At 45.7% G+C, this 11801-nt stretch overlaps 1 protein-coding gene across 1 annotated transcript; it reads left to right on the plus strand.

The window, feature by feature from the left end:
* Window positions 1-273: 273 nt before the first annotated feature.
* On the plus strand, window positions 274-3492 carry CDCA8 (cell division cycle associated 8; the record flags this gene model as incomplete). The annotated part of the gene is made up of 8 exons (XM_010294541.1): window positions 274-314; window positions 850-925; window positions 1277-1416; window positions 1710-1789; window positions 2124-2222; window positions 2409-2535; window positions 2983-3069; window positions 3451-3492. Coding segments are annotated over 8 exons (692 nt in total), but the record flags the coding sequence as incomplete, so codon positions are not given.
* Window positions 3493-11801: the final 8309 nt, after the last annotated feature.

The raw sequence follows: 11801 nt of genomic DNA on the forward strand, positions 1-11801 counted from the left end.
CCGGGCTGCCGGGGACACGTTTTCCCTTCGATAATAAAAGCCGGTGGTAACAAAGGAGCAGCCGGGAGCGTCCCTGCCTGGAATCCCCCACGCAGGCGACCCGTGGGCTGTTCGGAAGTGCTGCTCTCTTTGTCTGAGGCTGCTCATTCGCTGCCCAGAAAACTGGTTTGTGCTGTTTTTTTGCACCCTAGTGGTGTCATATTAAAGTATGTCTATGTACACTGTATAGGCTGTCTTAGATATGTGTTGATTTTTTAAAACATTTCTTTTTAGCTAAAGGAGGAAGCAAAAAGGTGTTGGAAGAGGCAGCAACGGTAGGGTTCTAGCATAAATATTAAGCTTTTCTTATGATGTTGCATACCACTGTAGGAAACGAAGGGTTTCTTCAGTTTAGGAGCATTGCAACAGCAGAGGTTACAGAAATGCTTTTACAAATGTTGCTTTAAGACTTAACAGTAAAAGGTGCCTGTTGTATCCAATACAGGATTTGCGTGCTCATACTGCTCCTTGTCGGTATGTCTTTACCTGCTTGATTTCAATCCCAGATCCCTGAGAGCACACCCACTTTTCAGTAAATTAAAGCGTTTCTAAGTTGATTGAGCAGTAGGGCAGGGCGTAGGTGAAGCATACTTGCAGCTTCCAAATAAAGCATGTTAGTCCTGAACGGCATGCAGCCCTCACGTGTTGTTGTCACCTCCAGAATAACATGAAAGGCCCCCGTTTGAGCACAACAGAAAACGTGGAGGTATCCTTGCTGTAAAATAATTAGAGATTTGCTCTACAACGTTGACTTATCAGAACTATATGCTACCGATAATCCTAATGGTGTTGTGACTATTTTAATTTTAGGCAGACTTGGAAATAACAGAAATAAACAAGTTAACAGCAGAAGTTATCCAGACTCCTTTAAAAATCATCAAGAAAGGTCAGTTTGTTTTAAGCATCATGATGAGTTCACTGAGATTGAAAGCATGTCATAGTTTACATACTGTGAATAATAATTCAGTTCTTTATTATGTCCCTCAATATATTTAAAAACAGGAAAACAGTGCTACTTTTATCCTTACTATCTGCAGTTGCTCTACTTAATTTTATTAAAACATTCAAAATAATTCAAAATAGTGCTCTGTCAACCATTTGGATTACATTGGAATTTGGATTTCAGAAGGCAATTGTTGCCAAAAATGCCTGTAGTTGTTTACTGTTTACCTCTGCTGCTAACTAATAATTTAAAGTTATTATTTATTTTCAACTTAGCTAACATTTTCTCTTCTAGTGGAAAAATCTAAACAGGACATTGAAGCTATTGAAGAAGAAGCAGAGCCTTCTTTGCTTCCTCTAGCAAAGAAAGCAAAACATGATAGCCAATGTTTTCCCGAGCCGGAAGCTGAAAACATTAATCCAAGAACTGGAAAGGTACATAGCTGTTCTTTGTGATTACTTTATTCCCAAGACACTTACTGAGATGATGCCTATGATAATAGAGCTGTCCAGGATGCTTTGAGGGGGACTTCAAAACAGCTGTCGCTTCCTTGAAAATTCTAGCGATAGGGCAAGGTCACAGAAGCTTGTATGGTGTTTGTTTCTGGATTCTTGTGCCATAAAAAGGAGCCTATTGAGCAAACATTTTGTATGGAAGCATCTATTTGTTGTGGACTCAACTGTCACATGAGAGTGAAGCAACTGATCTGGTGAGGACTGTGTTTCAGGTGAAGGCATCCACTAAAAAAGTGCCAATGTCCAGGAGCAGAAGAGCTCCTTCAGCAAGAGTGAAGCGCATGAGTAAAAGGTAACAGGCGATATCTTTGTTTCACATGACTTCAGAAATGGAGAATAAGTGTATAGTGCTAATATAACTCCTTAAATGGAATGGAGTATGTTTTAGTAGGCTGATTGATGTAGTTGTGTCATGCTATAGGAAAAAATTGATGATCAGACAGTGAATGAAAGATGGGGAACTTCCCCTCCTGTGATGACCAGCTATCCCTAGCTTTGGGGTTTATCTTTGATTAGTAAGAAATTCTGGTTTTCTATGGTGATAACCTCCTTCAAGTCTTGGATAAGATAGTGCTTGTACATTTGTTAAAAGTATGAGCAGATGCTTATTTATTTCCCTTTAACAGATCAAGCAAAAACAACTTTATCACTCCAGCTACTGGTAGAATTGTTGATCTCTCTGCTCGGGGAGGTACCTCACTGGTCACACCCAGATTTGATTCCAGGTTTGTATTCTGTTAAATTTCTCTGTTAATCCCTCATATAGGGGAGTGCCTTGCTGTTTGCTTTGTGTATGTCATCTATTTGCATCATATTCCTTAGTGGCTCTTTGAACCTGAAATGAAAGATTTTTAGTCAAAGTGCTTTGAGCAATTTCAGTAAAATTACTTACCTGTAACTTTTTGTTTCAGAATTTTCAAGACACCGGGTTTGCGCACACCCGCAGTAAATGAACGTGTTTACACCATCTCTGCCAATGGCAGCCCCCTTGCTGCCAGCAACGACATCTTCATTACAGTCCCTGTTGGTGGAGGGGAGGTAAAGGAGACGCTTCAATCTGTAAAATCTATGCTGAAGGGATAGCTTGTAACTTCTCGGGGGCCTTACTAGTTTCAGTTCATCCACTCTTGTCTCTCTAGTTGTGCCTCTGCAGTTTATCAGGGGATTGATCTAGCTTAAAAAGAAACTTAAAAGATTTTTAGTTAGAAGTGGGAGCTGTTCAAGCTGGTCAAAACAGAATGTAAAATGATGTTTTGCTGTGCATTTATATAACATTTGAAGTAGTCTCTGCTGGCAGTAGCATGTTGATGCACTGCAACAAAGGTATGAGATGAGCTTCTGGTCAAGCTGAATGTAGTTCTCTGCCTGTACATGGTCTTTTAGTATGCTTGGATTTTATATACTTTTCCTGTTTAATTTTTTTTGCTGCTTCTGGCTACGGCAGCTGAACAAACAGAAAACGTAAGATTTGTTTTTTTTTCACAGAGCATTCGTTTAACAGCACGTGATTTGACCAAGAAGAATCTTCTTCATCTGAATCCAGAAGCCCAAGGAATTATGAAGAAGCTATCAGTAAGTCTCTATGTATTTTTGTCGGTCATGATCTGAAGTTGTAAGGCAGTGTTGTCACTCTGTCATTAGTCACTGGACTGTTGAGCTGTAATAGAAACTCCTTATTTTTTTTCCCCTCCTTGTTTTGTATCTTGGCTCATGTCAGTGGTCAAGAATAAGCATGAACTGAGAAGGGAGGGGTAGCGGGAGTAGCTTTACATCACATCTAGCTTAATACAAACTGTGGATAAACCATGCACTTCTTGAAAAAGAACTATTGTCAATGTTTTGAAAAACTGAATCAAAACTGAAAGTGTCTTCTACTTCAGGCAGAAGTTGTATGTGGTTGTGGATTATAAGTGTGTCTCTGAGAGTACTGATTGATTTCTGTTTTCTTTCTAGGTTCGTCTCGCTCAAGCTTGCAGTGGTGCAAAAAACCCATAGATAAAAGTCAATGAATGTTGACATCCCTCTGTAAATACAGAACGTTACATTTAGGACTGCTACCTTTAGTTCTTGTTCTAATTTGTATTCCTTCCATTAATTTACAGAATGGAAGTTAAGAACTCATTTTTCTACTTATAATATGTAATGGGGTTAGAACAGATTAATTTTTTTTTTAATTCAGGGAAAGAAAAACTTTATTTCTTTTAAGGTTGAGACCAAGATACAGTTACCTTGGGCTTGCAAACCAGCAAGCTGGGTAGAAAGGCTATTCTGATATCTTGCAGAACACATAAGCAGTGGACACAAGTGACTGGAGTTCATATCTGTCTGGGCAAAGCAAGCAACAGATCAGATTTATTACTCTCCCTTCCAGGCATGTCCTGTCTCTGCAAACGTGCTTAAAAGATGATGACTATCTCAGTATAATACCTGAGATAAAGGCAAGTTACTGGTGCCTGGGACTAAATGGAAAACTTCTTGTGGTTCATGATGCTGCCATGAATAGCAATCCTTCTGTTCTTATAGCAGCCATTGTATTTGTAACTGGCTTTGAGGTTTTTATAGTGAAGTTAAGCATTTTATTGTTTTTAAAGAAATAAAAGATCACAGGTACTTTAACTTAAGCAGAGGTCTAGCTGATTGAGTCTGTTAACTACATTAGTGAGAATAACCTTAGAGCTACTGGAGTATCTCTAATGTGAGAGAACTTTGCTTTTCCTACACCCCCTTCAAAAGCTTTAGGAGAAGCAGTACTCCTGGAACTGAGTACAGACAGGGAAGAAGAAAGCTTGGACTAGTCAAAATATTGTTTTGCCCTTCTCATCTAAATTGACCTGATTCAGTGCATTTCTTTAACAAAGAGCCATATCCAATAAATGCTGTTTGAATAGAACAAAATTACTTCCACAGTCATTGGTCGTTTTTTTCCCACGTTGTTTACAGAAAATACAGAGAAAGCTCCGCTTCAAATTCAAAAGGGTTACTGTATGTACATTTAAAAATGTAAGCAGGAGCACTGATCTGGCTTAACACTTCTTCCTGCTTAATTTTGCAAGGAAGTCTTGTATTTGCTTTCCTACAACCACTGTCTTTATTTTTCAACAGCCTGGAAAAGCAGAGCCTCTCTATGAAGCACTAGTTCTCCATGGAAAGATTGCATAAAGTCTTAAAGTGTAAAAGACTTTTCTCACTCAAAACCCAGGGTTTTGTTTTTATTGTGGATCTTTGTAGCTGGTACAGGATGGGAGAGGACAATTCTCTATTGAGCTAAGATACGGAATCCCTTTAAAAGTGTGGTTAGCTTCGATTCCTGAAGCATTATTCTGTATGGATCATGCAAAGTCCTATATGTAAAATGGCATCTGCAAGCGACAACATGATAGTCCTTCCTCTGTTTCAGCAATTAACATGAGAATATGTTAATTGGCATGTTAAGAGAGCATTCTAAAAAGCGTAGACAGCTGAGTGCACTGTCCTTTTCAAAGATACCTTTTTGTCCTTTAAGCCTCTTTGAAGGGGCTATAAACAAGGACATTGAGACTCTGGGAATTTTTCTAGGTTTGGAAGAGTTTTGCTTTTGGCAAAAGCCAAGCCTACGGCATGATTAAGAAGGAAGACTGGGAAAAGCTGCTATCAGAGGTAACGTGTTTTGGTGTAAATCTTTGATGCAGAATGTGGCATGGGAGAAAGTTTGTAGAATGTTACTGTAATGCAAACCTCAAGTATATACCATGTATTTGGAAATCACTATTTAAGAGGTTTTGGCAGCTTCTAAGTCCTAACTGCAGGTGGCAATATTGTAAACTACTAAGCTACAAGTGCACTTGCTTTACTGTCATTGTTGAATTATGTTAACGTATTAATAGAAAAACCCAATTAGTTAAGCTGTAACTAAAACTGTAACACACCTGCTTGGATACAGATGTGCCAGTCTAGCTTCTGCTTTAAACATGTCTTTACCAGGAGAAAAAAAAAAAAAAAGAACTAGAATGTTTAGCTAGCCTAGAGAACTCTTCTGTTAATATTGTCTTCTTTTAAAAGCTTCAGTTATTAAGGCCCAGTGTTGACACGCTCGTTACACTCTCAGCCACTGCAGTCTCCTGTTTAATGCTGAGGTATGGGATTGTTAGTTAATAAATCCAGGGATTAATGTTTTTGCTATACTAGACAGTAGTACTGTTCCTCTAGAGCCTTGTGTGGTAAGGTGATGCAGATATGACTTGACTGCTTCTGCAGACTTTTCCGATGCAGACGTGAAAGCCGTGTGTCCCTGCAAGCCTGCCTGCCCAGCTCTCCAGCAGCAGGGGCACACCTTTGTTTCTAACTCTAGATTTGCGCTATACATTCCTGGTTCTTCTGGAAGATGAAAGGCCATATTTGTGCTATTCTTGGGGTTAACACATTATTTATGCCAGCAAAAATGGCATAAATATGCCATAAATGGCATATTTACAGCAAAAAATTACTTGGAAATACCTAGCAGCTGGAATATTGGAAGAAGCAGAATCTGTAGAACTCAGTGGGGGTTATGACTGCATTTCAGTTTGTACTTGTTCCAGTTGTCTGTGTGCTGAGTTTGCTCTGCAGAGCGTGGAGGCAGCGTAGCTCAGGGTTCCTCTTTGCAGAGGTGGTACTGCCAGAAGCGTGGCGTTCCGAGCACAATGCAACCAGCAATGCTGTTAATATTCGAGCTTCCTTTTCCAGTTGTCGGAGTGAGTTAATTGTATGCGACATGAATTAAAGCTATCTGGCAGCTCATAGCTAAACAGATTCATCACATAAATCTGTTTTGCATGCTGCCTGCACCATGTGCTACTCTAGAACCTAGGTAAGCAGTATTTCATTTTTCTGCAGTTTTCTTCCTTGTGTAAATTGTTGGCATCGGTTCTGGCCCTTTTGCACAGTACATGGCAGTTGCATTTTGTTTAACAAATCCAGAACCTTTCTCTTCATTTCAGGGATTACTTGGGGCAACGCAAGGTGGCTGACTTATTTGTGTATTTGGGGCAGATTTTGTTTGTATATTATTTGTACCCTAACCTGGCTGTAGTCTGAACTGCTCTTTAAACTGAGTGATGGGAAATAAAAAGCAACACAGGACAAATAACTATTCTGTCAGGTTGCAAGAGGCTGCATCCATCACTGGCTGGAGCAGTTCAACCTGCAGAAGAGGCTGACATTAGCTTGTGTCATCTGAGCTGCTGCTGGGTGTGAGATGCTGTGGGCACGGCTTCAGGCTCTGTCCTCTGAACAAAGCCAGTCGCGAGGGGAAAGGGTAGAGGATAATGGGGTGTCTTCTCAGGATATTGCTTTTGCGTATGCTCTTCCCAAGAACTGAACTACGTAACCTCCAAGGGCATGCGTTTTGCGTTACCAGGTGAGGCTCTGCAGAAGGAAACAAGGCCCCCATGTTTTGTGGGTGCTTCCATGAGAAGAACTGTTTTTCCTGGTTGTAGTTTCAGTGATGATGAATGCTGCCCAGGGCTGAGAGCTGTGGCTTTCTTGTAGGAAGGATGATTTGAGGAGCAATGGCCATGGTTTGCTAAAAGGATGCTGAGCACTGACTTTTTAAGATCAAATCTCCTGACCCGAACCAGAGCTCTTTCAAAATAAGTTTCTCTTGGGACAGAGCAAGCTGCAGTAGGAGAGCTGGTGGTACCTTCTGCAACGCAGACCCAGCAGGGAGCAAGCAAGTATCAGGGCATGTCTGTGTTTCATCAGAGCGTTTGTAGTGCTGGATAACTACAGTCTTGCAGGGAGAAAAGCATTCCTGCATTCCCCTGGCAGGGCTCAGCCCGCCAACCCTCCGGGCGGGAGCTCCCGCGCGCATCAAGCGGGCGCAGCGGTACGCTGCGCGCTGGGAGGATGCTCGCGCATCGCAGTGCTCGCGCTACAGCCTTGCTCTGGGTGTGAGAACTTCAAAGTTCAGCCCAAATTTATAATGGAAATGTGAAACTATTAATCTAGAGAAATAATGAGCAGAATAGGTACCCGGTGAGGTACCTTCCCCAGGATGTGCTGACATTGAACTCCCACAGAGGGACTGTTAGATAATGATCCCAATAGGCGGCTCTTCCAGGCGATTTGATAGATGTGCGCTATCGAGCATTGTCAGAAATAGCTCCGTATACAAAGCAAGCGTTTATCATCACGGACACCTTGCAGGTGGTCACTGATTCAGTGACATTGTAAGAAAGAAACAGATAACAATTCCCTGCTCACTGATAGAAGGGATGATAGTTTAGAACAAATCAGAGCTGTCTCTAGGCAATTTTTTCATGCAGGAGTTTTTGATTTGAAGGTGCAGGACATGCAACTCCCCCAGCTGACCTGTATAATTCCACCAGAAACCCGTGTTTCCTGGCATAAGAAGGGGAAATCTTTTTAGCATCACTGAAAGAGGCATGGAGGAGTTCATAAGTTGTTTCTCTTCTCTAAATAAGTGATTGGGAGAGCTGCAAATTCAAAGGTGATATGCATATCTGGAAACCCCTGCCATTTTGGTGAGTTTAGTTGAACAGACTGCATCTCCAAATTGTAGGTTCAATTGCAGTGTCTCCAGCTAGCAGTAAAGATATTCTGCACACCAAAAATTCATCCATTTGTGGAATTTGTGAGTCATTTTGAAAACACAGGTAAGCCTCCGGGGCCAGGGAAATAACAAGAAAAAGGTATTTTCAAAAAATACATTAATTGCTTAATCAATAGGACAAATTGTCCAAGTCAGAGTGCACAAACTGACTTTTCAATACGAGTTTCCACACCTTGGTGAGTTGGTGAGGGCTGTCTGGGGACCAGGGAGAAGTTCAAGCTCCTCATGTCAAGTCTGTGATGCGTGATGCCATTCCCTTCGGTAAGGGCTCAGCTTTTGGTGGCCTTCCTCGGTGGGGATGGGTGCTCTCCCTACTCCCACCCCAGCATGCGTTCCATGCTGCCTGTTTGCAGCTGGGACATTACGCTGGCTGTGCTCTAACTTGAATCTTCCTTCCAGCAGTTCACAGCTGAGCAATGTGCAGTTCTTAATGAGGCAAAAAGATAACATCCATCAGAGACTTGAGTCCATGGATTCCAGGTCTGCTGCCGGCTGCGTTCCCGCCTGGTCTGCGAATTGCAAGACGTGGCCAGCGGGTTCCTCGCCTTGCTCTTCACGCCGCGTCTGCCGAAGGGGAACGCGCCGTTTGGAGCCGCAGCCGGCGATGCCGGTGGCAGTTGGCAGGCTGCAGCACAGCGATGGGAAGGCCCAGCCGGAGGCGTTCCGTGGCACGGCGTCGGGTGCCCTCCGCACACAGGTAAGTGGTCTCTGTGCTGAAGAACTGCGAGTCCACCTGTGGAAGGAGAAGTAACAGATGGAGCAGAGGTGAGCAGCAGGGGTTCGGCTCGGTGGCTGCCCGCTGTGGCTCATCAAACCTCTCCCTCTGCGGTCGCTGATGGAATGAGTGCTCTGAGAGCGGAGGTACAAGACTTGGGTTACCCTTCGTCAGCTGGGGGCACGGCCTGCCAACGCTGTTTAAGCTTCTTTTTCCCTTTTTCTCCTTTCTTTGTGGGCTGCTTTTTTGGTGGGGGGTTTTTGTTTGGTGTTTTTTTTTCCTAACTGACAAAGATGTAACATTTAACCTGACTGACATCATTTAGCAGTTGGGCACTCAATTGGGTATAATGTATTAATTGGAAGATGTGAGTGGTGGTGGGTTTTCCAGGCTGGCGTCTCGCCGCAGCAAAGCTGTGCTGCGCAGTGTTTAACCGCGTCCGTGCTGCTCCGGAAAGCTCGGCCCATCGCAGTGTACAGTGACGTGATGTTCCCTGTGGGACCTCACAGCCTTTCAGCTGATCCCGTGTCGTGTGTCACCATGTACGATGGGGATTCCAGGAAACAAATCAAACACTCTTGTTTGCTGTGGATTTGGCTGCAGCTTGTGTTCCTCTAATTGATTGTGCTGCGGGACTCTGGGTGAACCCTGGAGGCGTGCGGTGGGAGAAGAGCCGTGCTGCGATGCTTGCTTGCCTTCCCACGTGCATGTACGCTCAGAGGTGGGATGAGTGGTGTCTTGGCAAGTACGTGGTGGCTTAGCAGGGACGGGTACATTGGTTGACAAGATTCAGTCTTGGGGAAGTTGTATAAGGAGCCAGAGGGGCTGTAGCTTAGATTCTGGGTAGGAAATCTGTTGATGATACAGATGAGTTCCTGGGAAGCTGTGCTGCTCTGTGGTGAGGTCCTTGGGAGAAGGGGTTGTCCCGTGCGCGGGTACCTGCTGTCCTCTGGCCCACCGCTGTTACTCCTGCGTGGCCACGAGCATGGCTCGTGGATGGATGGATGGAGGATGCCCTGGGGTCACAGCCCATCCCTCCTGGTCCTGCCAGCAGCCGCCTGGCAAAACAAGGAGGGTTTTGCCCCGCCTGCAGCAACGCCAGCCTTCGCTGCCTGCATCTGAGGGTCTGATGCCTCTGAGGACAGAAGGGGGAATAGCCCAAATAGCCCAGTCCTCTGGAAAGGGAACTGCGAGTCCAGCTCCCCTCCGGCCGCGGTGCCATCCCCACAGGGCGAGAAAGCCGGGCGCGCCGAGCACCCTCCAGCGAGGCGAGCCCCTTCCTGAGGTGCGCATCCCGTATTTCGTTCCGCGAGAGGCGCGCAGGAGGCAGGCTGCGCCTTGGCCACTGGAAGGTTGAGCCTGTCAGGAGACCGAAATAAGCATATCCAGTTTATTCATAGATGGTAGCGCTCTCGAAGGCTTTCTTTCACAGCGGTGCTGCAAATCAGATCCATGTTGTCCAGTGGATCTCATTTACAGCGAGGTAATGTGAAAACTGATGTGGCTGTACCTCACTGTGGAATTGCAGGGTGCCACTGCTCGGCTCTCACATCAGAGCTGGGGAAAGCATAAATGTCCTCTTAAAATACAGCAGTGGGAAACAGAGCTTGCAGGGTACGGACTTCAGAGCAATTTAATCCTTAGCTCTTATCAGAGCAGGGGTGAAATTCTCTATTTATCTCAGAAAATTAGTGCCTGTAATCCACAGAGCTTTACACTCCTCTCACCCAGAAGCATCATTACACTGAAAAATGGGATTAGACAGAATCGCTAATTTTAACATCATATGCGGAGACCAAAATCCCAGGCACCCTCCCTGTCTCTCCAGGGAAAGATTTATTGCCTGCTACAGTGTAATTAATCTAATTTCCCTTAATAAGGGTGAGACAGTTAATAGGAAAGTCATGTCCTCAAACTCGCTTGCAGTCCCTAAGCCTGGCTGTGCCAAGGAGCGCAGCCCCTCACCCCAGCGCCAGGCCCTGCGCGCAGGGCTGCCTGTGCCTCCAGAGGAACCAGCAAACTCCCTGCCAGAGCCAGAAGTTGCTGTGGGAGAGGACGAAAGGAAAGGAGCAACGCCCCGTGCCCAACGCCCGCTCCCATGGAAGGATGCCGCCGGGCTCGGGCTTCTCCTGCCCGGGGGTCCCGGCGAGGGACGCAGCCCTGGACGTGTTCACCGAGTCGCTGCAGGCGCAGTTACGCTCCTTCACGTCTGCAGAGGGGGGAGCAGGAGGGTGCAAGGTGTTTAAGGCACGAAAGCACGCAGGCTCTGCTCCCAGCACCACCGGAGCAGCAGCCGTCGCTGCTGAAACGCTCCCCGGGAGAGCACCTCGAACTGCAGCCACAATTATTTTCATTAGGAGAAAATACGCTCTTGCGATCCGATGCTCTAACGGTGGCGGTTGTCCTCTGTTCCGTGGCCGTGCAGCCCTGCAGCAGCTGGCTGAGAGCAGCTTTCAAGGGAAAAATCAATGGTTACTGGTTATGGGTCAATCTTCCTTATAAACTGCAAACCCTGCTGATTTTGCACAGTTCAGGGCTAGACTGAGCAGGGAAGCAAACACATGCCATGCGCAATTTGGAAGTGATTAATTTGCTGGGAGGTAGCGACTGGAAATGTTAATAAGATCTCAGCTGCTCTTGTGCCCCCTCCCCGGGCGTGAGCGCGGGAGCCCTGAGCGGTGCTGGGACGCGGCTGCAGCCCCCAAACCAAGGGAACGGGGTGGGGGAAGCGGCTGTTCACCCTTAGTGTCGAAGCAAAACGCCAGCGGAAGAGGACAATTTATCCTTGTCCTGCATCACTCGTAAAAACAGCGCTGGGGGTTTGAGCACTACGGGCAGCCCCTCCCTGCCAGCTTTGCGGGTCGCAGGCAGCATCTGGCAGCGTGGCTCCGGGGCCGAGGCAGGCAGGGAGCTCCTGGGAGGGCCTCGTCAGCCGGGAGAGCCGCTGGGCTTAAGAGCCAGCCCACGCCTGAGCCCTGCTTGGCCGGGCAGGAGGACGGA

This window comes from Phaethon lepturus, unplaced genomic scaffold (assembly GCF_000687285.1).
Source record: "Phaethon lepturus isolate BGI_N335 unplaced genomic scaffold, ASM68728v1 scaffold32589, whole genome shotgun sequence".
NCBI lineage: Eukaryota > Metazoa > Chordata > Aves > Phaethontiformes > Phaethontidae > Phaethon > Phaethon lepturus.